We start from the raw sequence: 27514 nt of genomic DNA on the forward strand, positions 1-27514 counted from the left end.
GGTCGGTGTTAGCGAAGCTGACGAGAAGTTAAAATTCTACAGTTCTGTCTTTCCTTTTTCTGTCCAACTTTTACCATTATTTGTTTTTTGAAGGGAACTAAAAACAACTCATTAGTAAATCACGAGTCACATTTTTATGAATATTTTTCTCTTTTCATACTTCATTTTGATATAGGAACCTAGGCTCAGACATTATTTTATTATTTTCTCATTTTTATGTTAATGGAGATACAAAGAGTCAAATGTTTGCAAGTTACAGTATAGGTATATTGTTGTTGTCGTTATGTGCCGTCAAGTTGGTTCTGACTCATAGCGACCCTGCAGGCCAGAGTGGAATTGCCCCACTGGCTTTTCACAGAGCTGCTGGTGGATTTGAACTGCCGACCTTTTTGGTTCCCAGCCAAGCTCTTAACCAGTATGCCAGCAGGTTCTCCATAGGTATACTAAGGATGTATATTGAAAAGGTATTTGAAAAAATAAATTCATGTATTTCCTAATGAGTGTTTTCTTCTGTAGATATTAATTTTGGTTTTGTCTTTATCCATAAAAAATAAAATTTGAGAAATACAGAGTTAAAAACTTTTTGAGTATGCGGGAATCCTCAGACCCTGTAAAAGATATTTCTTTTGAAATGAACAGCACTGCCTTTTTTTTTTTTTTTTATAGATTCTGTGTGTATCTATATTTTACTGTTGTTATTTCAGTTATTTTGTAAATGAAGTCTAAATTCTTTGTTTCAGATCTTGACAGAGCAAGTATGCACTCAAGTTGTACACAAGCCACACCCAGAGCCAGATTCTACAGTGAAGATTCAGAACCCAAGTGAGCAAATGGCAGATCTTTGTTTAATGCACTTGTAACGGGGTAACTTGTGAGAGGAAATCAGTACTCGTTCTAACCACCTACGTCGGGGTGGTGTCTCACCTCACGTGGTGCTGAGGGTTGGGATGTAGATCAGTAAATGCTTTCTGAGTAGAAGATGCAGTTACCAATCTCCAATACAAGTTTCTTTGTCATTTACAGTGATTCTGAAGGTGGTGGCAAGTTTACTGAAAAACTCTACCCCAAGTGCAGACCTGATGGAAGTTCGCCGTCTGTTCTTATCGGACATGATAAAACTTTTCAGTAACAGCCGTGAAAATCGAAGGTCAGCAATATGAGTACTATAACACACCTTTATTCCATAACTAATCTTATATTCTCTGTCCTTAAGTTTCAGTCTTTTTCAATAAAAACTTTTCACATCTTTCGCATGTTGCTGAGTACACACAATCGTTAGAAAGGCGTTGTAAATTTATTTGATATAGTCTGTATTCAGTATATTTTGACTTATTTTTATATGCTTATATTTATTAAGGAATCTTGGTGGTGTAGTGGTTAAGCACTCGGCTGCTAACCAAAAGGTCAGCAGTTCAAATCAACCAGCAGCTCCAAGGGAGAAAAGACCTGGCAATCTGCTCCCATAAAGATTACAGCCTAGGAAACCCTATGGGGCAGTTCTGCCCTGTTGCAATGGGTCATTTTGAGTCAGTACACACAACAACATCTGTGATGTTTTAATTATATATATGAACGTACATATACACAGATCCTTATTTAAAATGTACTTTTTCTTTTGGTGATATTTACTTATCCCCAAGACTACTTAAGCATTTAGTTGTATTTGCCTACATTCGCTTATTCTTTTCCTCAGTTTGTCATGTAACTGATGTCATTCATTTTTAAGCTAGCTAGCTAGAACAGTAGGGTAGAGTCTAAGGCCATGGACTTGCCACAGTCACTAAGTCTTTAACAAATACTGATTGAATATTATTATGTGTAAAGCACTGTGCTGGGCCTTGGAACACTGTCGTGCTCATTCACAGTCTTAGTACAATGTCGTGGGAAAGATAACCCTGGAGCAGTGATTAGTTTATAATGTGTTAAGTGTAGTGTAAGTGCTAAGCATGATGAGAAGTGAGAGAAACAATAACTAAATCTGACTGCAAGAGTTAGGAAAGGGATTTTGACTGATCACGTGGATTTTTCATGGTAGAGAGACGAGGGAAGGTCACTGTAGGTCTAGACAACGGAATGTTTAGAGTGACTGTGGCTTGCTTGACTGAGGGCAGATCGTATCTTCACTGTTTAAATTTTGAAGACTGCATTCTAATTTAACTGGGGTACTTATAATGAGACCCTCTTTCCTCCCCCTCAGATGCTTATTGCAGTGTTCCGTGTGGCAGGACTGGATGTTTTCTCTTGGCTATATCAATCCCAAAAATTCCGAGGAACAGAAGGTCACCGAGATGGTCTACAACATCTTCCGGATTCTTCTGTATCACGCAATCAAATACGAATGGGGAGGCTGGAGAGTCTGGGTGGACACGCTCTCCATAGCCCACTCCAAGGTAACAGGACTCGGTTTTCTCTCTGCAGGGCGTCAGCAGCGGTGAAGTGCCCGTAAACCATCATCTGCTGCCCTCTCGTGGGCAGCGAAGATGATGGCAGATTCCTTTATTCCAGTTTTCTCTGTTTTTACCCCTCTGTTCTTAGAATGTTAGAGCTTGATGGTATCTTAGTGATCACTTCATTCACACCCCAGTTTTATAAATCAGGGATTTGAGACCTGGTATTTGATGTGACACGTCTGTTTTATAGGAGATCCGAGAACATGCATGTGAGCCAGTTGCTCTTAACTAAGGCATGCCCGGAGCTCCTAGCAAAGCTTCGTAAAATATTTTCTAACATATACTTTTTTAGACTTTTTATAAAATAGTTAGAAATTGTTTTCATTTCAAGTGAATCAGAAATACATTTAAAGTGTTTGATTTTATTGATATTTTAAAATGCTTTGTGTTTTCTTTATTTTTAGTTCTAAGTATCTGTATGTCTGTATTTAAATATGGGAGCCCTGGTGGTGCTGTGGTTAAAGCACTTGACTGCTAACCAAAAGGTTGGCAGTTCGAACCCACCAGCTGCTCCGCGGGAGAAAGATGTGGCGATCTGCGTCCATAAATATCACAGTCTTGGAAACCCTATGGTGCATTTCTGCTCTGTCCTATGGCATCGCTATGAGCCAGAGCTGACTTGATGGTGGTGGGTGGATATTTCAACATATAGGTTGCCAACCCCTGCTTTGAGGTTTTATTTCCTCTTTATCAAATTAAGAGCTTATAGTATTTCGATAATCTCCCAAGGACGGTCTCTCAGAATCTAAAATTCTGTTATTCTATCATTTAAATATAAATTAATAACACGTGCTTATCACAAAACATTTTGAATACTTTTCTTTTTAATCTTAGAGGAGCTTTTATTTCTGATATAAATTTACATTTTGTAACATACTGGCACCTCACTTTTATTATTGCATTAACAAATTTGAAAAGAATGTTTTAAAGGAAAAGACACGGTAACGTGGTACAAGAAATATATATCCCAGCTATTCTTAAACAAGCCGACATGAAGTAGCAAATTCAAAGTAGGCTAGATAAAGATAGAATTGTTTGTTTTAAAAGTTTATACATGTATGTATTTATAAATGCGTGTGTGTGTTTGTGTTTTTAACTTCGATTGTTGTGATAGGCACACATAGGAGCAATAGATGGCGAGAACTGACAGGAATAGTACTTTGGGTGTTGTAAATTATTAGCTTCCATTCTCTGTTTAAACTCAGGTATCTTGGTGTATTAGCATAGGTATCACCGAAATACTTAACCTCAAAGAAACAGTCACTGTATTTGAATCTTTAATATTGTTAGTTTACCTGCAGGTGAGACTTTGGGCCGGTCATGTATAAGTCATGTGTAATTATTTTTGATGATTACGTCCAATTACTTGTTGAAACCAAGTATGTGTCTTAGGATTAATATGTGCCAAGTTTGAAATTTTAAAATTCCTGCCACCGTTTTTGCTATTATCACCATCATTTTGTTTATATCATGTATCTTTTCTTCTTAACATACAAAACGCATTCATGTAAAACATTTCCCTTTACTTCCTGCTCCTAAGGTCACCTATGAAGCCCATAAGGAATACCTAGCCAAAATGTACGAGGAGTATCAAAGACAAGAGGAGGAAAACATTAAAAAGGGAAAGAAAGGGAGCGTGAGCACCATATCCGGTCTCTCGTCGCAGACAGCAGGAGCCAAGGGTGGAATGGAGATTCGAGAGATAGAAGATCTTTCGCAAAGCCAGAGCCCAGAAAGCGAGACGGATTACCCTGTCAGCACAGATACGAGAGACTTACTCATGTCAACAAAAGTGCCAGATGATATTCTCGGACATTCAGACAGACCCGGAAGTAGTGTCCATGTGGAAGTGCATGATCTTTTAGTTGATATAAAAGCAGAAAAAGTGGAAGCAACAGAAGTAAAGCTTGATGATATGGATTTCTCTCCAGAGACTGCGGCAGGTGGAGAGAATGGTGCCCTTGTGGAGGTGGGCTCTTTGCTGGATAACGTATATAGTGCGGCTGTGGAGAAACTCCAGAACAACGTCCACGGCAGCGTCGGTGTCATGAAAAAAGCTGAAGAGAAGGATCATGGTCCGCTGATCACATTAGCAGATGAGAAGGATGAACTTGCTCACAGTAGCACCTCATTTCTCTTTGATAAAATACCCAAACAGGAGGAGAAGCTCCTTCCGGAACTTTCTAGCAATCACATGATCTCAAATATCCAAGACACGCAAGTCCATCTGGGTGTTGGTGATGATCTTGGACTGCTTGCTCACGTGACTGCTAGTGTAGACTTAACTTGTACATCAGGTATAATAGAGGAAAAGGAGTTCAGAATCCACACAACTTCAGATGGAATGAGCGGCGTTTCTGAAAGAGACATAACGTCATCGTCTAAGGGGTTAGAAGATGCTGAAATGACTGTCACTCTGGAAACTGAGCCTTCTGGTGGCAAAACTGTACCAAATATTGATGCTGGGAGTATAATCTCAGATACCGAGAGATCTGACGACAGCAAAGAATCCGGAAAGGAAGTCCGAAAGATCCAGACAACCGCTACAACCCAGGTAAGTTCTCCCACGCGAGGTCTGGAGACAGACGGATAAGACATGTGGAACAGACTTTAGGATTTGAGCACAGAAAAAAGAAAAAAAACCCATTGGCATCGAGTTGATTCAGACTCACAGCGACTTTAGCAGAGGAGCAGACTGATTTCGTACGTATTACACCATGTTAATATTCAGTTATGGCACAGCGGTAACACAGTGAAGCCTGTGAGAGCCGGGACTCCACGGGGCGGCCTTGTTTTTCTGGATCTTGCAAGTTTTCTGCCTCTGACAGGGTGCGGTCTTACCACCTTCCCATTGCTTGTTTTAGTGAAGAATATTTGCGTTTTCCTTCTCTGACAGGTTTCTGCCTTACACAGGTTCCAGCTTTCTCAGGTCTCTCTGTATATGGAATTGAGTAGTGTGGTGGTATGTATAGAAGAAAACACCAATATCTGAATTCCAGTTCCAACTCGGCCAGTTGCTGTCTGTGTAACATTGACAACCTCTCTGGGCCTAAGTCTCCTCATCTGGTACAAGAGGTTGTACTAGATCAAAATATGACCTGTCCAGCCTTTACCAGTTCTAGCATTTTGTGACTCTGACTACACATCACTCTGTGACCCACACGTTCTGTACTCGAGGGCTTCATTCTGAACACTTGATCAACTTTAACCTTTTAAGCTGCAGGCCCAACCCTGTTCTGTGGCCTCTAGAAAAGAGGACTGAGGCCCAGATTGAAGTGGTCAGTGAAGTGAAGGGGAGGGAAAAGGAGACTGTTACCTACCCAGTGCCTACTAGGGTCCAGAAGAGCCCTGGTGGTGCAGTGGTTAAGCACTTGTGTGCTAACTGAAGGGTCGGCAGTTCAAACCCACCATCGCTCTGTGGAATAAAGATGCAGCAGTCTACCTCCGTAAAGATTACAGCTTTAGAAACCCTATGGGGCAGTTCTCCTCTGCCCTGTAGAGTCGCGATGAGTCGGAATCGACCCAACGGCAACGGGTTTGGTTAGTTTGGGTTTATGGTCCAGGCACTGTGCTCTGTGTTTTCAGATTGAATCCTCACAACAGCCCTGTGATAAAGGGATTATAGCTGAGAGAATTTGGAATTATTAGCAGTGAGAATTGTTTTCTACAACCACATGGATAGGAATTTGTTGTAAGAAAATTCAAGACTCTTAGGCCTGGTGGTGAGCAAACGTTGGTGCTCCAGTCGGGCATCACCAGAATAAAGCCAAAACCAGAGAAGGTTTTCGGGTGTGGATTTGAATTGTTGAGCTTTGAGTTACAAGTTTCTAGGCTAAACAACCTTAGAGTTAAGAGGTTAAGAAATCACAGTAATATTTTTACCCCTTAATGATTTTGTCTCTGTTGTTTCCTGGGGCTTTTAGCTCAGCTTTTGATCACTGAAGATGAATTAACGTGTTTCCAGTGGAGTTCTGTTTTCAAGGGTAAACTGTGCTTTACTAGTGTCGTTGTACCTTCAGAAGAATCCTTAAAAATACATGTTTTTTGTGGGAAAGGTATTTCTTTTTTTTTTTTTAATTTTTTTCTGTTAACTGCCAATTTCTGTTTTTGAGGCAATTGTACTGCAGTGACAATTGACAGGGGGTGGACAAGTTGAATTCAGCAGAGATTTAAATAGAACTGCAGTGCATTATTGATGGAACATAATAATCTCTAGGCATGCCTGATTTCTACTCAGAGTTCATAGGCTTTTTGTTTGTTTTCTAACTTAACAAGTACATTCGTTTTTCTACATTTGAAGACTTGTGAGTGAAGTAGTCTTTGAAATTAACTTGACTCTATTCAAGTAATATTTCTTCTGATTTTGTGTTTGACACATATTCAGCTTACTTCATATGCTAACTTCTATAAGGAAGTTGAGTGGTCTAACATAAAGACCCCATAAACAGAGGTAAAGAGGATCTAGCTTTCGATGTGCACTTTGGTGGTAATCTTAAGTATTTGATTACTTTGCCTCATTTTTGCAACAGTAGAATAGAAGTGACAGTGGTAGCTTTCTCAGCTCAGAAGGCTCCTGTGCAGAGAATTAGCGGGTGAAGGACAGAAGTCAACTATCCTAACCTTTACTGCACTCACCATCCTCTCGGCCATACTCACTGTTTTCGTATTGATTTTGGGTGTTTATTTTCTTCTTTACAAAAGGTTACCGTGTCTTTCCTTAGGCTGTTCAGGGTCGATCTGTCACCCAACAGGACCGAGACCTCAGAGTTGACTTGGGATTCCGAGGGATGCCGATGACGGAGGAACAGCGGCGCCAGTTCAGCCCCGGTCCCCGCACGACCATGTTTCGGATTCCGGAGTTCAAATGGTCCCCAATGCACCAGCGGCTTCTCACCGACCTGCTGTTTGCGTTAGAAACAGACGTACATGTTTGGAGGAGGTAGACAGACTTCTTTTCTATCAGTGAGACTGCTTTCAGTTAGGAGAATGAGGAGTTTAATTAATGGCATCAACTGATCCTTAAGTAAATTGTATCACTGAATAACACTTACAAATTAAATTTATTAGAAATAATTAGACTTCTCCCTGCTTCTCCCGGATCCAAGGGCTGAGGGCTCTGGAATTCTGGATTCTGCAGCAGTTTGTGTGATGTTTGGAAAGCCAAGGTTCCCATCGGGTCACAGACAGAAAACGGCAAGACCAGACTCATCTGCTGGCCAGCACTCACACACACGCACGCGCACATACACGCGCACACGTGCACGCACACACACACACACATACACACACGCGCGCACACACGTGCACAAACACACAGTCTCGTGCACACACACCCTCGCACACAGCCTCGCGCACACCTGCCCTGTGACACACACACCCACAGCCTCACACACAGGCTCACGCACACACACCCTCACACACAGCCTCATACACACACATGCACACACACACACATGCACACAGCCTCGCACACACACACCCTTGCACACAGCCTGGAGCACACACACACATACACAGCCTCGTGCACACGCACACACGCACACACAGCCTCACACGCACACACAGCCTCACACGCACACACAGCCTCACACACACACACACAGCCTCACACGCACACACACAGCCTCGTGCACACACACAGCCTCGCACGCAGTCCATACCACGCAGACACACCCTTTGTCTTCATACGCACCTGCTCAACCACACACACAGCTGTGTTTAGCTAACATGAGTGGTTCTTGTTTCTGTTGTGTGGGTTACCTAGAAGTAAGACATTTAATTTTAGAAAGTTTGTATTTTATGAGAAAGTATGAGCTGCTTGAAAACAAATAATTGAACATTTGGATTTTTGACAGAAACATGATTATTTTCATAAGGGTTATAACACCTGGGGCTCAAACCAAGAAGGATCTAAGAACTTAGACTTAAGACGGTTAAAAACCAAAACTTTGAAATCTGGCATTGCCTTTTCTATATATACAAGAGATTTCTCAAAAAGAAGTTCAGCTTCTACATTATTGTCTCTTCTATGAAAATTAATACAATGTACTAATTTTTTCCTTGGCTGTAAGATTATGAATATACTTCTAAAATTAAATATTAAATCACCTTACAGAAATTGTTTTTAGAGATTATACTATTTAAATGACTAGCAGATGTCAGTTCACATATAATCACTGAAAAAATATAGAAGTGCACATAGATCATTATCTTTCCTCCTTCTCAATCTAATTTTCCGATATAAAATATGGAACAAGTTAATCAGTTACGAGAGTGTTTCATTCACACGTGTGTATATATAAATTAAGAAGTGCACGGCTGTACGTAACAGAACTCCACATCACTAACTGAAGCCCTGCAGGGGCCTGACATTCTCAGGCTGAGAGGGCCTTCTTGGCTTCTCCTGGCTTCCTTTCAGCCCCAAGCATGAATTCAGTGTAGAGAACTTTCCCAGATCAGAAGGCAGGGGCTGCCCTTCTTTTTCCTCCTTCCTCCTCTTCTTCCTTTTTGTTCTCATCTTTCTTTTTTTTTTTTTTTTCTTCCTTAAAAGAGGCCTCTGAAGAAATTTGTGCCTATGTCTCATGGGCCAGCAGGATCATATGCTCATCTCCAAATCAGTTACCAGCAAAAGGGAATGGGATTATAATAGCACGCCTCTACAGACCAGTCTCAGTTAACAACCCAGTAGCTGGGTGTGGCTAACCTTTTCTACACCCATTAATATCCAGCTCAACAACAGAACAAAAGCTAGCTCTTGTTAGCAGGGAAGATGGAATGCCTGTTGTGGAGGCTGTCAATAAACTCTGCCTAACCAAAACCAAACCCGTTGCCATTGAGTCAATTCTGACTCATAGTGACGCTATAGGACACAATAGAACTGCCCCATAGGATTTCCAAGGAGTGGCTGGTGGATTCGAACTGCCAGCCTTTTTGGTTAGTAGCCAAGCTCTTATCCACTGCACCACCAGGGTTCCAAAGTCTGCCTAGATGGCTTTTACTTGGTTTTGATCAGTTTGTTCTTAGGCTACTCGTGTAATGTGAACAGTGGTCTTTCCACTGCTAACATTGTTGTGTGCTAAATTACCTAGGGATGGTAACTAGGGAAGCTGGAACACTGTTAATACAAGTATTAATGTGTAAGATGCAATTGTCGTTTACTGAGTTCCTTGGAAGCCTCCACCTGAGGGATCCTCGGCTTTCCTTCCATCAACACACAGTGTGTCTCTGTTTTCCTTCAGGGGCTCGCAGGCAATTCCCTAAACGAAACTATGCAATTTAAGTATTTTAAAAGACAGCCTTTATTTTTAAGAGAGAGGAAAACATCTTGAGATCCAAGATGTAACAGATAATATTTTATAATTCTAAAAAGTTGGGAATCATTGTCTTAATTTTGATCATGGAGTAATCGCTTTTCTTTTTTCATTTTTTTTCCATCAGAAAACAGTACATATTGTTGTTGACTGACACTGAACTAAAAAAGTATTTCTTTGGGTATCTCCAGTGCGTATTTTGTATGGGAAAGTGTCACCGCTGGTCTACTTTGAGGACTTTGTACCTTTTTTATTCAATAAGCCCTTGACTTTTTACGGATTCATGTATTCCCCCCTCTCATGCCACTTCTGTGGCTGGCAGTATGCATTTTCACATGCTGGTCACAGGTGGGTGATACAGCCTTTGGTGATGCAGCAAAATTAAACTAAAAGGTAAAAACTTTCACATGACCAGCTTTGGCAAAAAAAAAAAGACAAATTCATTGACCAAGTCATATGTCTTACACTGTATTTTACAAACAGACAAAATAATGAGTGAGGTATTACATTCAGGCACCCACACACACAAAACAGCAACACACACGAGCTAACAAACAACCTTGCTGAAATGAGTGCTAACTCTTTGGTAGTGCATCTCAAGTGTAAATTGTTTTCTTTTTTTAGTAACTGTTTTGAATTTGTCTAACTCTTTTCAATATTCTAGTTACTTATCACTGTAAAAATGTTGTTATTAGAAAGTATCTGAACTTCTTCTTAAACCAAGGAAATGTTCATTGTATTTTGTTTTTCCATTATTTTAGCCATTCCACAAAGTCAGTAATGGATTTTGTCAATAGCAATGAAAATATTATTTTTGTACATAACACAATTCACCTCATTTCGCAAATGGTAGACAACATCATCATTGCTTGTGGAGGGATTTTGCCTTTGCTCTCGGCCGCTACATCACCAACTGTGAGTACTTTGCCTCCATCTAGTGGTTATTCTTGTAATTACATGACCTGGTGTTCTATGATGGAATTAGGCTCATTCTAACGAAGATGTTCTTCACAGAAAATGTTCTTCACAATCATCAAAGGGAACTTTCGGGAGAGAGATGTGGCAGTCTGCTTCCGTAAAGATTACAGCCTTGAAAACTCTATGGGGCAGTTTTACTCTGTCCTATAGGGTCACTATGAGTGGGAATCAACTCCACAGCAATGGGCTTTTAAGGGAACTTAAACCATATAAATTTCTATTTGCACCCCTTTGATTTGTCAGTGTTGTGTTCCAGATATGTGTTTCTGGAAACATTTTTCTAATATTTCTGATGAATATTGCTTAGGAAGAGCTATACCTATAAATAATTAACTTTTTTTCCACCTATGTTGTGTATCTCTTCATATCTGTAGTATGAGAATCTGCTAAAATCCTTGTTCTGTAAATCTTGGAGTTCTAAATACAAAGGTGTGGTTCTTGTGTAGTAAATAGAGTCATGGATCTGAACTTAGAAGAAGTAATCATTAGATATGCAGAGTTTCATATGAATGGCTTAAAATGGTATCTCTAAACTTTGTCATTTAGAACTATATGTAGGAGTTTTACATTCCTGTTCTCTGAGGTTTAGTTTAGAAGCCAGTAATTCATTTCAGAAGGTGATCAAGTTTACTTTATAGTATAAAACAGCTGATGGTCACATTTTATCTAGTGATCGCACATGAATTCTTAGATTGTTTCTAATTTAAAACATGGGCACCTTCTGATAGAAAAAGTATAAAATAACATAACTTTTTTTCTATGTCTGAAAAATTTCATAATCCTAAAAAAAACTCAAACAACTTCCTCTTGGTTGTATGACCTCTAATAGCATTTTCATCTGACCTACTTACTGGTTAAACATTTATTTTAAAAGTCTACCCTTATAAAATATTGAGATCTATTAATACAATGGATTTGGAAAGAATTCAATGTTAATTATGTGTCACTTTAAAATGTAATGCAAACAGATGCAAAATAATGAGTTATTTATTATGAATTTATATTTGAGTTATTTAACAAACACCTCTGATTCATATCAAAACAAATGGACTGCGTAGCTACTTGCTCAGACGGGAAAGCCTATGGAAATAGGCTTCCCATGTTCTAGCTGACGTAGTGAACTCGCCCTCATGCCCCAAAGTCTGTCTTTGTCAGAGAGAAGCCTGCCATGTTTTGTGAAGATGACTGTTACTTGGTGATGCAGTATTTCTCAAGTTGAGCTCTAACTTTCTCTCATCATTAAGAAGCATTTTCTATGTGGCTCTTTTCCTCACAACTGTCAGTGTCCCCCCCAGCACAGCAGCCTTGAAACCGAAATGAAGAAAGCAGCAGCAGAGTCTATCCTCAGCCCTCTTCCCCACCACAGACACACAGGCCTGTATGTCATCCACGTGTTCATTCAAGAAATCTCCAAAGGGAGGAGGCTAGTTCAGGAGGGTTGCAACAGAAGAGGCCACCGTCCGCAGGGCCTCAAGGAATTAGCTGCTGAACCAAGGCGGTGGAGACGAGGAGAAGAATAGGGAATGCCATAGGCAGAGTGCCGGTGTCTTGTGAGATTGATATTCCACCCTTCTCTCCAGCCTGCGCCCCTCTGATGAGACATACCAAAGTCTGATGAGAATGGTAGATGATTTTTAAAATGCATTCTACTACTGAGGCGGGGAAGGATTTTTTTTTCTATACGTTAAAAACTGAACAAATCAATGTTATCCACCAGTCTTTTTCTTCATCATATAATTTTTGTTTTATTTTTTATAAATCATAATTTGTTGACAAATTAAAATAAATTGTATTGAAATTTACTTTAAAATGTAATATTGAAGTTTTTAAATTTTATATAAAACAAAAGCTAGATCTGTATATAAAAGAAACAGTTCAGTAATAACCCACTGCTGTCAAATCAATTCTGACTCATAACAACCTTGTAGGACAGAGTAGAACTGCACCACAGGGTTTCCTAGGCTGTAATCTTTACAGGAGCAGACCGCCAGATCTTTCTCCTGAGGAGCTGCTGGGTGGGCTCGAACCACCAACCTTTCAGTTAGCAGCTGAGCTCTTAAACAGTGCACCACCAGGGCTCCTTAGTATAGGAATGTTGTTAGGTGCTGTCAAGTTGGTTCCAACTCATAGCAACCCTACATACAACAGAACAAAACACTGCCCAGTCCTGCGCCGGCCTCACAATCTCTGGTATGTTTGAGCCCATTGTTGCAGCCACGATGTCAGTCCATCTCATTGAGGGTCTTCCTCTTTTTCAATGACCCTCTACTTTACCAACCATGACGTCCTTCTCCAGGGACTGATCCCTCCTGATAACGTGTCCAAAAGATGTGAGACAAAATCTCGTCATCCTTGCTTCTAGGGAACATTCTGGCTATATTTCTTCCAAGACAGATTTGTTTGTTCTTCTGGCAGTCCATGATATATTCAATATTCTTCACCAACACTGTAATTCAAAGGCATCAATTCTTCTTCTGTCCTCTTTATTCATTGTCCAGCTTTTACATGCCAGTGAGGCCATTGAAAACACCATGGCTTGAGTCAGGCTCACCTTAGTCCTCAAAGTGACATCTGTGCTTTTTAACACTTTAAAGAGGTCTTTTGCAGCACATTTGCTCAATGCAGTAAATGATTTGATTTCTTGACTGCTGCTCATGGGTGTTGATTGTGGATTCAAGTTTAGTAATAGGTTATTACAATTTCTGTGGGTTTGAAATGTTCTCATTTTGCTGCATAGTCTTCTAAGTTTTAAGGCCAGAAGATGTTTAACTATCAAGATAGGGAAAATATTAATGAAGTAAATTACTTCATAATTTAAATAAATAGAATTTATATACTGTTTCACCACCCAAATTGTCTTAATTTTTATTTCATAATGAATGTACAGTCAATTATTGCTCTGTGCAGTCTTGAGTGCTGGAGTTTGCAGTTTGAAGGTGCTTTCTCATTGCCTAGACCTTTCTCAACAGGCTGGAGAAATCCCTTCAACCATGGAAACTTTTGTTCCTTGTCTGTCTGCATATCTATTATTTTGGACCATTCACTGATTGTATCTATGCCTGCTCGTACAACATAGCTGATTTTATGTTCTTTGAATAAACTGCTTACTTAAAGAAGCAGCCAGATCCTTTTCTCCCACTTCATATCTGGTAGAGCCATAATTAGTGCTGACTGCTGACTACTGTTCTTTACTGGATCGTACACTCTTCTTGATAAAATGCAGTAGAGGGGAAAAGTTAGGAAGGGGGAGGTTGCAGAAAGAAGGAAATCAGAACTGCAGATACGTGGCTTTTTGAACTTAGATTTAAAATGTTAAAAGCCAAAAGAGAGTTTGGGAAGGAATAAGTGAAAAAGGAAACTTTGGCAGCGTGGGATTACCTAGGGAAATGTGGATTTGCAGATGCCGTGAGCATTTCAATCCCAGATGTATGAAGAGAGACAGAATCATTTGAAATCTGCCGTTTAGTGAGGTCATCATTTTGTTTACCTTTATGTACGTTTTAAAAAAACGCTTATACTTTATACATCCAGATATGCATTTTCTGAGTGAATATGAGTAATGATGGCTTATGGCAAAGGTTGGCAAGCTCTTCCTGCAGGGTCCAGATACGTTTTGTGGGCATGCGGTGTCTGTCTCATCCATTCAACTCTGCTGTTGTAGGTTAAACACAGCCACAGACAATACAGAAACAAGCAGGCGTGGAGTGTTCCAGTAAAATTTTATATAAGAAAATCTTATGTGACCTGTAGGCTGTAGTTTGCTCACCCTGGTTTAGGGCTTGATCTCCATATAAAATAAGAATGTCATAGTACACTGATTTTGTGTGAAAACTTTGTTACTTGTTACAGGGCATTGACAATTCAAAAGTTAGAGCTTGAGAAAAATTAAAACTTTCCTATTAGACAAGAACTTGAGTTTGACTCACTATTTTTTAAAGTTTAATTCTTAAAGCATTTTCACTAAATACTGTGGCCATTACTTTCTACTAGAAGATATGTAATTTTTCACACTTACCCATACTTTATTTTTTTTTTTTTGGTCATTTGACGTTTCTAATTTTAAAACTCTATTTAATGTTGAGAAGATAAGTGGAATGCTAAGTATTCCTGATAGTTCCCCATTTAAAAAATAATAGCCCAGACCTCAACCCAGAAATGTGTCTTTTCCATTGCTCAGAATAAGTGCGGGTTTCCTTTTCCTCAAAAACAAACTCGTTAAGCTTATTCCCCCAACACCACTGAGACACAGACATGACTTCTTTTTTGAGTTATTATGACCTAGTGGAAGGTGTGTGGTCTGTGGCGTTAGATACATCTGTGTTCTAACACGGGCCACACCACTTACTAGATCTGACCTCAACTTGAGTTTCTTCACTAATAAAAGGTCTGAATTATACCATAGGGAGTTTGAGAAAATTCAGTTAGGTTATATATGTAAAGTGCACTGCATGGAGAAGGCGCTTCATGTTTCCTTTCTTTATTTTTAAAATCGTTTATTCAGAATTCTATAATGATAGAATAATCTTCCAGTTTATAAAATAAGCTAGTCATATTCAGACCTCTGAAGATTAAAATGAGGTAGTTGAAGTAAATTCAGCTATTATGTAAGATCCATTTTGATAGCGAAAGACTGAAGTGGTGTAATCTTTTTGTCTGTTTGTTCCATATGATTTGTAATGGTGGTCTGTTTTCTGGTGTGGAACCTCAGATGAGTACAGTAATCTATATTAGAGGTAACGTGTATTGCTGTTACACTATCATCATGGAAAACATTTTGAACTGTTTGATCTTAAAAAAACAACAGCAAAAACAGTTGCCCTTGATTCAATTCTGACTCATGGCTACCCCATGTGTGTCAGAGGGTAACTGTGCTCCATAGAGTTTTTAATTGCTGATTTTTTGGAAGTAGTTTGCCAGGCCTTTCTTCCAAGGTGCCTGTGGGTGGACTTGAACCCCCAACTTTTTGGACAGCAGCCAAGAGTGTTAACCATTTATACCACATTTACTCTTGCTGGTAAGGAAATATTTTAATGGAAACTCTATGGGAAAAAAAAAGTGTATTGTTTTACACTATTTTTATTAATAATGAACCTCTTGAACTTAATATTCATTGAGGAAGCAATATTTTATTGGAGTTTTTGGTTTTGCCTAGGTTGGTTTAGATCATATGTGGCATAGAAAATAAATTACAAAGTAGTCTCAAGTCTAAATTACACTGATAGTTTTAAGTTTAATGCTCGGGGGAAAAATGGACTTCTTGGTATGTAGTTTAACCAGTCTTTGGTTGTGGGAAGGATCATTATTTTTTGTTGTTGTGGAATTTTTTGAGCTAATGTTTTCTTGTCCATTGAGTTGAGTCCTTTCGCTTATTCTCGGCCACGTTATTGGAGTTGGTCATGAATGAAAGCTAAGAATTGGAGAAGAAAAGTGACCGCACAGAACATGGATCAACCACAAAATGCGTAATCACTCTGTGGTTTCGAGTTGACCATTTTAGTCAACCACCCAGAACGCTGACTGTGTCGGGTTTAATTCGGTGTCACGTGTGGTTCGATGTCACTCAGGGTCCTATTTGGTTTAATTTTGTCTGTCCCAGAAAAATGATAGAGACTGGCATTCCTGACTCTCCTGAGAGCTTCGTGATCATAAGAAAGACGAGCAGCCCTCACTTTTCAGTCCAAAAATGATGACAAGGTCTTAATTTTAGTTTCTTTATATTTTCTTAGAATGATCAGAATATGTGGTTAATCGATTTTGAAAAAAGACTAGTGATCATGTTTTTATCTTTGCTTGGCTTTGCTTACCTCATAACACTGATCACACTTCAGTATTTCAGGATACTGATATGTTTTTGTATATGTGGACCATGAAAATCACATATTTTGAAATTTACATTCACATGTGTTTGGTTTCAATAATTCTTCTTAATTTATTAAGACTCTGAAATTAGTTCAGTATTCACTTAGTTATCTCGGTTCATGTACAAGCCTCATTTACTGTATCAGGAAGTTCTTTTCTGGCACGGGAAAGTCCATTTTAGGCTGTATCATGAAACTGTTTTATTCTTTTATTACTTATGGGGCTTTTGATCTATGGAATTGAGGAAACAAATGATAACATGAATTCCTTCATGAAAAAACTAGAAGGTTGGTATAAATAGCTCCTTTCCCTGATTGATTTCTGTCTGAACCAGTCTGAGTTGGGGCTTTTGCAGAGATGTTACGTTAGTTTATTTATCAAGATACGTCATCCGGCATCTGCTAAGAAAAAGCGTAATTCCTAGTATATGAACCATACTAGTGTATGTATTATTTGGGGAGAGTCACTGTCATGAAAAATGTAAATAGGATTCTAAATATTTGATGTTTAATCTGAATGTGTCATTTTAAAAAATGAATATCTCTTCTGAGTATTAATTTTTGCATTTAATAAATATACTTTCCAAATATATTATTTTGTTTCAATTTTACATTGTATTTTCATTTAATTTTAATATTTTCCTTTTCTTGTACTTTTTTGGTCTGTCGTCTGCTCTGTCTAATGCATGTCCAGGGTTCTAAGGTTAGTATTACTTCTGCAGTAATTTTCAGGTTTTCAGTTTTAAAATTTTATTTTTTATTATTTATGAAATTTTTGACTTGGTTATGTTTTGAGTTTCCATATCACCTTTAACATTGGGCATATCTTTGGTGTATATAAAGATTTATTTAAAAATTAATTTATTAACATATCACTGAATTACTCTTTTGTTCACAGTAATTTCTAGACTAAACTACCATTGTATAACTAAAACAGTAATGTTCAGCCATATGTGAAGTCAGATTTTAACCAGTTCCAATGAAAGGAAACTGGATAGAATATGTTATTTTAAGATTTAATCATAATCCTATGTGAGTTATCTTTCATTTTAAATCTATGTTATGATGCCTACATAATAATTCATCATTTATAGCTTATTTTTATGTAGAATGTAATAAAAACTCTCTTTTATATTATTGTTGACAGCAATAATGCTTTATAAATTTTTAAATATTTTTTGTAGTCAAAATATATGTTTGGTAAGTTACATGGACAATTTACTAATTCTGCTTACAATTCACTCGTTTCCAAATCAAAATGTATTCTGAAGTTTAGACCTTTGTAGACCAACAAACAACTTGAAAATAAAATCATTAACTAATAAATACTATGTTTATATAAATATTTTATAAATAATAAAGGTTTATATAAATATTATTTGATAGGCCTGAGTAAGATTTTTCATTCCATTGTAGAACATTTATATTGATAACTGAGATTTGAAAGCAATTTTATAGAAAATGAATTTTTCTTAAAACTATTGTGCTGTGGTCACAGATCTTTAATTTATGCAATGAAACGATGCTGTGAATCAGCAAAGTGCTAGGAAATCAGGAATCTCTGTGAAAAAATTCCTAGTAATGAATTAGTCATTTCTTATGGCCACGGGTACTGAATTAGCATAGTGTTGTAAATCAACAATTCAAAACAAATTTTCCACATCCATGCTCATTTTAGAGAGAATGGTTTTTACACTGTTTTGAAGTTAAACGGAAAGAAGAAAGGTTGTCACATTTTATACTCTGTTTAGCACTGAGTGTAATTTTATAATGCTTGCAGTAGTCCCCTATCATTTTTGTTACTTGTTTTATATACAGAAAATGTTTAAAAGGTTTTTGGTTTTTTTTCTTTCTTTCTTTCTTTTTTTTTTTGGTCCAATCAGTGTTTCCCACTGACATTTTCACCTTAATGTGAGCAGGGAGAAGTTTAGATAGAATGATGGGTATAAACAGTGTCAAAATGGAACACTAAATAAGTCCCTAGTTCATATGCTTACCTCCTTGGTAAAGAAGTAAGGGTGAGCAATACAGCTGCTGTGCCCGTTTTCAGAATATTTAAAGTCATATTTTTTTTTTAATAAAACATTCCTTACTCTTCTCCATTACTAGAGGCACTGAGAAAATGAGACCTACTTTTAATGAATCATAATAATTAAAATGTTATAAACTGCACAATGAAAAATGAAATAAGAGATGTTGCCACTGCTTATAAAATGACACAGTTACACGTTTTGAGAAACAAAATACTTTGTCATATTCCCTCTGAAAGCAGTAAATTATATTTCATCATAGACAATATTTTGATGAAAGTGTAGCTCCCAATCCAGAATGCTACTGGTTCATTGTATTGCTCCTGTGTTATACGCAGGTCGTGGATGACATACCTGTTGAGGGTTAATGATGTTGATTTTTGTCCTGGCATTTTATTGTGCTCGTCAAGTATCTAGTGTCTCGGTTTATTCTGAAATGGAGAAGAGATTGTCATACGTTCTACTGTGAGAGTCAATCTCATTTTGATGCCAAATGGAATTACCGTCTATCTTCTCTATTATTCATCCTACATTTCTAGAAAAGTAAAATAATTAAGGCATGTCTTCTTGTAAATGAGTGTAAAGATTTTAGAATAGAAATATCCATTTTATATCTTTGTAAATTAATACAATAAAACGCATTAAAATAGTATAAGTACACGTGTGATTGTTCTCTAAATTTGTGAAATTATCTTAAGTTTAGAATGTAGCTTTTACTAGTAATAACAGTTCAGTCTACCACTGATTTCAAAAGTGGGCTTTTCCTTTATTCAAGTATAATTCACAGGTAAAATAGTTAAATGTTATAACCAGTTCTTATGATATACAGAATTAGTTTATAATTCATTTTGTTTATACAACATACTAAACTATGCTCATCTGAATTATTAAAGTCATTTATATATATACATGTATTATATTTCCAAATTTTAAACAAGACTAAATCTTTTCCTTTTTTTAAGACTGAATTGGAAAATATTGAAGTGACACAAGGCATGTCAGCTGAGACAGCAGTCACTTTCCTCAGCCGACTGATGGCTATGGTTGATGTACTCGTGTTTGCCAGCTCTCTAAATTTTAGCGAGATTGAAGCTGAAAAAAACATGTCTTCTGGAGGTTTAATGCGGCAGTGCCTACGACTAGGTAAGTCTGTTTAGAATAACGGGGCATGCACATGGAATAATTATCTACAAGCTGGTTTTGTGAAGCTCTAGTGGTACATAAAGTACTGATGCAAGTTGTGGTTTATTTAATAGAGATTCTACCTTGTAATTCTTGAGAATTACTCAGATTAAAAGAAAAATCTTCACACTGGAAGGTTTCAAGGGTTTAATAATCTTTAATAGTTTATGACCTAAAATAGAGTCAAATATATTTTTGAATTCTTTCAAAATCAAAAGGACTAAAACATTTTCCATTAAAGTGATTTTGTTGCAAATCAGTTTATGAATCCTATTTTGACATAACTAATAGTGGGGATAGTTGTCCTGGGCCCATAAAAATACCAGAATAGTAATGACATAGTTTTATACACATAATGCTTGAAGGATTAAGTTGATGCTGCAAATCTCACTGCGTGTTCAGGGTGAACAGGTACCACTAACAAAGCTTACTTTACCCTGCTGTTCACCTTCTAGCTTGTGGCACAAAGAAAATTGAGCGCTGAAAGCTCTGGAGTAAATCCAAGCCAGCTCTTTGGGCGGGGACCAGTTTTACCTTTTACCTTTTTTAAAAGAAGAAGAAGATATTTTAAAACTGTGCTTTAGGTGAAAGTTTACAGCTCAAGTTAGTTTCTTATACAAAAATTTATACACACATTGTTATGTGACCCTAATTGCTCTTCCTATACTATGACAGCACACTCCTCCTTTCCACCCCTGATTTCCCATGTCCATTCAACCAGCTTCTGACCCTCTCTGCCTTCCCATCTCACCTCCGGACAGAAGCTGCCCGTTTAGTCTCTTGTATGTACTTGAACTAAGAAGCACACTCTTCACAAGTATCATTTTATGTCTTATAGTCCAGTCTGATCTTTAGAAGAAATTTTTATTTATAATATTTAGACTTCGGAAGAGACCAGAGAGCTGCCGTGTAATGCTTGCCTTAGACCCTGAGCAGGACGTGGGAACCTAAGGGGTGAGTTAGGGAGGGAATTCCGAGTTGCACTCTTTCTACCCATAATTTTTAAAGATTGTGTAGAAATGTGCAGGTGTAGAGTTGTTGGCGAGAAGCTGTTTCTGATGCAAGGAAGGCAGAAGGACTCGCTTTGAGAATGATGGAAGAAACAAGTCTGCTTTTTTTTTTTTTTTTTTTTAAAATGGGTAGTTTGAGAAGAATCGTTCATATCCATTATGAGGAAAAGTTTGACCACATAGTGATCTCTCAAGAGGTGTGGGTGAAATTTACCGGTCATCATGGCCATTTCCGTTGATAATTAGGAATAACTGATAGACTGAACTTTGTGAGAGAGAGATGCTGGCTTTTTGTTGGTGTTTAATGGCTCAGTGTCTTGAAAGAGACTTTGTTTGGTTATTCTGAGCTTGTATCTCTGCATATATTTTTGTTGGTGTTTAATGGCTCAGTATCTTGAAAGAGCCTTTATTTGGTTATTCTGAGCTTGTATCTCTGCATGTATTTTTGTTGTTGTTTAATGGCTCAGTATCTTGAAAGAGCTTTTGTTTGGTTATTCTGAGCTTGTATTTCTGAATATATTCCAAGACTTTACTGCGGATTTAATTTTTGTCCTAAACAGTCCTAGCAGGTTTAGTTTTCATCACCTTCGAAAACTTTTATAAGTGAAGAGTAATAAAGCAAACATTTGACTATTACTCGTTATATGCTGTTTGGTGTTCCAAGCACTTTATACGTATTAGTTCAATTAATCTTCACTACAGCTCTCTAAGGAGGTTACTGTTTACCCCCATTTTACACATGAGGATACTGAGGCACAGATAGTTGAAGCAGCTGGCCCAAAATCACACAGCTCATAAATGACAGAGACAGGATTCAAATCCAGGTGCTCTGATTCCCAAGATGGTACTGTTTACTACTATACTGTACTATACTGTTTCTTAAAAAAAATAAGGAAAAAAAAGTTTGTACTTCTTGAATGCTTATTGACAAAAGCCATGGACTCTCACACCATGAAGAAAGGTGCCTACTGGAATTTGTAAAACTTGATAGTACGTTCGTACTGTATCGCTGCCTGCACTGGGAACTGTGCTCAGCCTTGTCACCGAGTTAGTCACACAAGGGCAGAGCCTGATTATTAAAGTTTTTATCAAATATGAATTAATGAATTATAAATTTAAAAAAATTGAGCCATAAAATTGAGGATGGAAGGAGAAATACTGGGACTTTAGAGTGCCTGCTAATCTGTTTCTTTACCTGGTTGATGGGTATATGGGTATGTTGTTTTCCTTTTTTAAATACATATATGTGTTATATATATTTTTTTGTTACTGTGTTTCATAATTTAAAACAATTATTGATCTAGCTGATTTTAAGAAGGATAAGATAGTTTGGGGGAAGGGAAATAAAGACAAAAAGAAACTATTTTTTCAACACATCATGATCGCAATTTATATTAATAATATGCTCTCAATTTTTTAAATAGTTTGTTGTGTTGCTGTGAGAAACTGCTTAGAATGCCGACAGAGACAGAGAGACAGGGGGAGCAGATCTTCCCACGGGGGCAGCAAGCCTCCAGAAGCTCCCCAAAGTGTGGCTGCCACGGGCGTTTCCAAGGTAATTAGACATTTGCTCTATTACATGTACTTTTTCTTCATTCTGGTAAAATAGATATGATAGAAGATTTGCCGTGTTAACCATTTGCTAAGTGTACGACTCCGTGGCACCAATCATAATCACACTGCAGTGCGACTCTCGCCACGGTGGGTCACCAGCACCTCTCACGGCCCCTCCCCAGCAGAAATCCTGTATCCATTATGCAGTAACTCCCCCTTCTCCCCGACCTCACTTCCTGGAAACCACTAATTTACTTTCTATCTCGAAAGATCGGCCTGTTTTAGGTATTTCATGTAAGTGGGGTCATACGATATTTGTCCTTTTGCGTCTGGCTTACTTCAGCCAGCAGAGTGTCTTTTCCGTTCACCCGTGTCCTGCCATGTGTCAGGACTTCATAATACTCAGTTGCGCGTGTGCCCACATTTTGTTTATCCACTCATCTGTCGATGGGCATTTGGGTAATTTTACCTTTTTAAAAGAATTTTTTTTTTTTTTAAATTTAGGAGAACAAAGTAACATGGTGTTGCTTAGTGGGATCAGTCAGTTGTAGGCTCCGTTGCTGGCTTCTCCACTTAACAATTGTGTTGCCAAGATTACTGAACGTCTCTGAGACCCCAGTTCTTTGGTTATAAAAGGAGGATAGCGATAATTTCTGCTTCATAGGGTTGTTATAAGGATTATATCCACATGCAGCTCTAAAAATTCTCAGTGATTATTCTTCCTAGTTACGTATGTTTTCACAGAGATCAGTGCATGCCTGGTGCTCTTTGTAAATGGGTATAGTGATGGACCGTCCTGTAATCAACAAAAATGATTGAATGGCCAGTATGTGAGTGAGTGGTGTAGAGTAGTTGGGAATATTCCAGTAATTTTTGTTCTAAATTAAGTCTCTTGAGAACGTTTCACTGACTGCCTCCCGTGCCGAGTTTTGTCAGCATAGTCTCCAAGGCCTGTATGCCTGGCCCTCGCTGACCTCCCAGCCTCAGCCTCTGTCTCCTCACGCTTGCTTTACTACTTGAGTCAGATTCGTCAAAAGAATCATTGCTTCCCCGTCATTTAGACTTTTGTGTAGATTCCCTTTTACCTGAAACATTCACCCTTTTTTTCACCTGGCTAAAATCCATTCACTGCTTAGGTCTGAGCTTAAATGCCACTCTCTGAGGACAGCGTTTCCTACACCCTCTCCTCCAGCCCAGCCGAGGGTAGGTTTCTTTGTTGGGTCTTCTCATAATACCCTGTATTTCTCTGAATCCGCACTAAACTCATAATTATATGTTTCATATTGACACAGTGAATTTTTGCTCAGTAAGTAAAGGCAAGATGTAGAAGTTTAATTTTAAAAGTTCTATTGCTTTAAAATTTTACAATTTTCAAGCAGAATAACCACATATTAAGAATGTATGTTGGTTATATTCAGTATTACAGCCTCTTCTTTTTCACTACTGACAGAGAAACATTTATAAAATATTTTTGACCATATTTTACTGCTCACAGGACTTCACAGCTCTCTCCATTGCTTAGAAAATCACATATAAAGGAGGCAGCAACAATACCTTCTGTTAATCGTGTGGGTGTAGTAGACAGCAGGCTGCTTCAGGGCAGCACCCACATCTCGAACATCTTGTAACAACTCCATGGCGTGTGTAGCACTGTGAGTACTTCGTAAAAAGGGCACAAACTCTAGAATCAGACACTTCTGAGTTTGTATCCTGACTCTGCCGCTTACTAATTGTGCAACCCAAGACATATTCCTTTGTCTCTGAGCCTCAGATTTTCAGTCTATAAAATTGGTAGAAATCTTACTTTACATGGTGTTTATCTATATTGAATAAAAAGCAGTAATGAATTCAAGTGCTTAGTAATTCTTGGCATGCAATGAAAATTCAATTAATACTGATTCCCTTCCTCTTTTCTGGCAGTTAACCACTCAGTATATACTCATTCAATGAAGAAATGAGTTAATATTTTGCAGAGCTTTGATCTCAGTGGTGTCTGTACCTAATTCAGTAGGTAATAGGGAGCCTTTCAAGACTTTTGAGCCAAGTGTTACTCTGATTTTAGAGTATGGACGGAAGAGCCCAGTGAGAAGGACATATGTAGGGTTTAGTTGAACTGCTCAGTGTCTCTGCCAGGAGCTTTGGCAGAGAAAAATGGCTATTACGTGATGGATGTGAGGAACATTTTTGGGGAAGAGCTGACTTGGTAACAAGACAGAATTCAAGACAGAATAAATCTATAATGAGCCTGCTGGGTGGGTTTTCTATTTTTCCTTCATGTGCTAATGCAGTTTTTTCTGTGGCATGTTAGTAAGTAAGCCTTAGCTAACTTTGGTGTGGTCGGAAAAGTACTTCGCCACTAACTTGTACAGACTTGCATGAGTCAAGTAACTTCATTGGGCCTCATTTTTATGTTCTGTAAAAAGAAACAACAATACAAGCTTTTCTTATCACATAGCCTTTATAAGGACCTACTTAGATTATGGATATAAAAACACTTTGGAAAATGTAAAGTGCTATATAAATTATTTCTAAATCTTTCTCATTAATGCTGTAAATTATGTACTTTATATGTGCTATTTTATTTTAGTTAACCTTCCTTTGATAAACATTATTCGCATATTATTTACATGAGATATAAACCAAACTCCACTTCCTCTCACTGGATTTGAGAGGTGAAGTATCTCATCCAAAGTCATCTATCTGGTGAGTTTTGGAATTGTAATGGAAACCAAACAACCATCAGACTTCAATACCTTGCTCTTTTCACTATCATAGGCTGCAGAGGAGTCAAGCATCTCAATCTAGGAGTAAAATATTGTGATTCAGATCTATAGAGAAGTAGAGGAAGGTCTTTCTTTTTTTAAATTGGTTAGAGTAACAACTGATACATACTAACATGTGCAGGAATTGTATTTTACACTTTACTGATATTATTTAATTTTATCTGCAAAATTTTGAACACATTGTATAAGTGAAAAAGTACTAGATTGAGTTTCAATAAACCTGGCTCTCTCACTAGTTTGCTATATTATATATTACCTAAAATTTATAGACTTTTGTTTCTTCAATTATAAAAAGGATTTTGTTGGTAATGATTTTTAAAATTTTAATAAGGCATGACTGAAATTAAAAAAAAACAGCTTAACTGTCTATCTTTTTATAGCTTGTGAAATGCTTACACATATAAAAGTTCATGTAATGATGTAACATAGTAATCTCATGTGTTATAAAAGCAAAATGGATAAATAAGCCCAGAGACTCTGAGATTTAATGACTAGAGGTAGGGAAAGTGAACCTCCGAGAGATTTAGTAACAAGCCCAAGGTCACACAGCAAAGACTTGAGGCCAGATCTTCTGAAGTCCAAGGTCAGTCTTTTTCTCCTGCTACAACCTGATCTGCCCTTCTGGGTCTATAATGGTAGCTATGCTGATGGTGAACCAGAAAACTAGTGAGTAAAACTGTGACATGAATAGAGGTGAACACTAAAAGTAAGTGCCTTGCAGTAGGTTCTTGTTGTCCACAGATGTCACGCAGTGATAAGGAGGTAAAGGAAGAGGCCCGTTGACATCTGAGAGAAGATAGAAGTGGAGGCTGGTGAAACTGAAGATATTAGAAATGATTACCACTGTGTGATTTTATGAAATACTTGATTTTTCACAACTCTCTTTCTTTTCCAGACTCCATTAGAAAGTGTCCCAGGTAACCTTTCTCCTATTAAAGACCCGGATAGACTCCTTCAGGATGTGGACATCAATCGCCTCCGTGCCGTTGTCTTCCGGGATGTGGTGAGTTATGCTCTTTGACTTTTCTGGGAAAAACCTTCCACTGTTGTTAGTGTAAACGAATTTACATTTTATGCAAAAGTTGCATGGTGAAACTAAATGTGGTATTGTCTGAGATTGTGCTTATCACAGACCTCTGTTTGTAGAACAGTCGAATCTTCTCTGAAAGCTTACGGATTTCTTTCTTAAAAAAAAAAGATGTTAAATTTTGTTGTAATTTATACGTATACTAAGAATAGGATAACCTTGAAAAGTTATAATTAATTTTATCTTCAGTCGCTTTTACTCCTCTTTAAGGATTTCTTGCTCCATCTCCCAATACCGAATGTTTTCTTATTAGCAGTGACCCTTGTCTGATGGAGGAAAGGGATTAATTCATTAAGGTGTAAGAGGCCATTATTATTTTTTTTTAAGAATTTGCATTTGTAAAATACAGATATATGTGGAAACTTTCTTTTAAGTTAGAAAGACAAAACTTAAGGGAAAAAGATAGCTAAAAGAGAGGGTTTCATGGAATTCTGCAATCACGTCACTTACTCAGGGTAAGTAAAAATAAGATTGGCATTTGCAAAAGTTGAGTAGAAACATAGCGTTTCACAGCAGATTCGATACTGACAGCACTCCTTAATATAGTTATTATTTACCAGAAACATCTGATTTTATTTTTCTTATTTTAATTGGTGACTCATAAAACATAGAAGAAAGTTAATATGTTAAGTTCACGTTCCGCAATCAATTGGATGTAGTATTTTTATTTTAGAAAGTGGTTCGAATAGATGTAAGTTATGCATAAAAATGCTGCCTGGTATAAATAGGAGATAAATTGAAATATATGTGATAGAAAAACTGTCATTCTTAATATATATTAGTTCTTACAAATCAATAGGAAAATTATAAATGTGCCAGCAGAAGAATGGACAATTGATCCAAATTATGAAACATAAGGGCAAAAAAAAAAAATCATTATCACCAGTAATCAATGGAATACGGCTTAAATTTTTTAAATGATAATAACTAGCATTGCAAGGGTGCAGGGAAACCTGCTGTATCTTGTATGGCTGGGAGGAATGGAAATTGAACATCTTGAATAGCTCTTTACCAATATGTTTTAAAACTCTTACAGATATTGATACTCTGTGACCCAGTGGCTCTACTCAGAAGTAATTTAACTTATTATGTTCATCAGAGATCCCTATAGGAAAACTGACAACATTATAAGTATCTAATCATAGAGTTTCAGCTTAATAGATCATGGTATAGTCATTCAGTGCAATACTATGCAGTCATTAAATTAATATTTTTGAGGAAAATTCAGTGACATGGAAAAATGTTCATGATATATTTTAAGGGAAAGCAGCA

At 37.5% G+C, this 27514-nt stretch overlaps 1 protein-coding gene across 1 annotated transcript in view; it reads left to right on the forward strand.

Annotated features, from left to right (window-relative positions):
• NBEA (neurobeachin) overlaps positions 1–27514 on the forward strand; it is a 685423-nt gene that overhangs the window by 153905 nt on the left and 504004 nt on the right. The window contains exons 18-26 of the mRNA XM_023740363.1: positions 741–822; positions 1024–1147; positions 2198–2390; positions 3991–5004; positions 7172–7389; positions 10522–10675; positions 19589–19769; positions 22243–22373; positions 26051–26158. Of these exons, the coding sequence (XP_023596131.1) occupies positions 741–822; positions 1024–1147; positions 2198–2390; positions 3991–5004; positions 7172–7389; positions 10522–10675; positions 19589–19769; positions 22243–22373; positions 26051–26158 (2205 nt within the window). The remainder of the gene's footprint in view (positions 1–740; positions 823–1023; positions 1148–2197; positions 2391–3990; positions 5005–7171; positions 7390–10521; positions 10676–19588; positions 19770–22242; positions 22374–26050; positions 26159–27514) is intronic.

Source organism: Trichechus manatus, unplaced genomic scaffold, assembly GCF_000243295.1.
Source record: "Trichechus manatus latirostris isolate Lorelei unplaced genomic scaffold, TriManLat1.0 scaffold00153, whole genome shotgun sequence".
Lineage (NCBI taxonomy): Eukaryota > Metazoa > Chordata > Mammalia > Sirenia > Trichechidae > Trichechus > Trichechus manatus.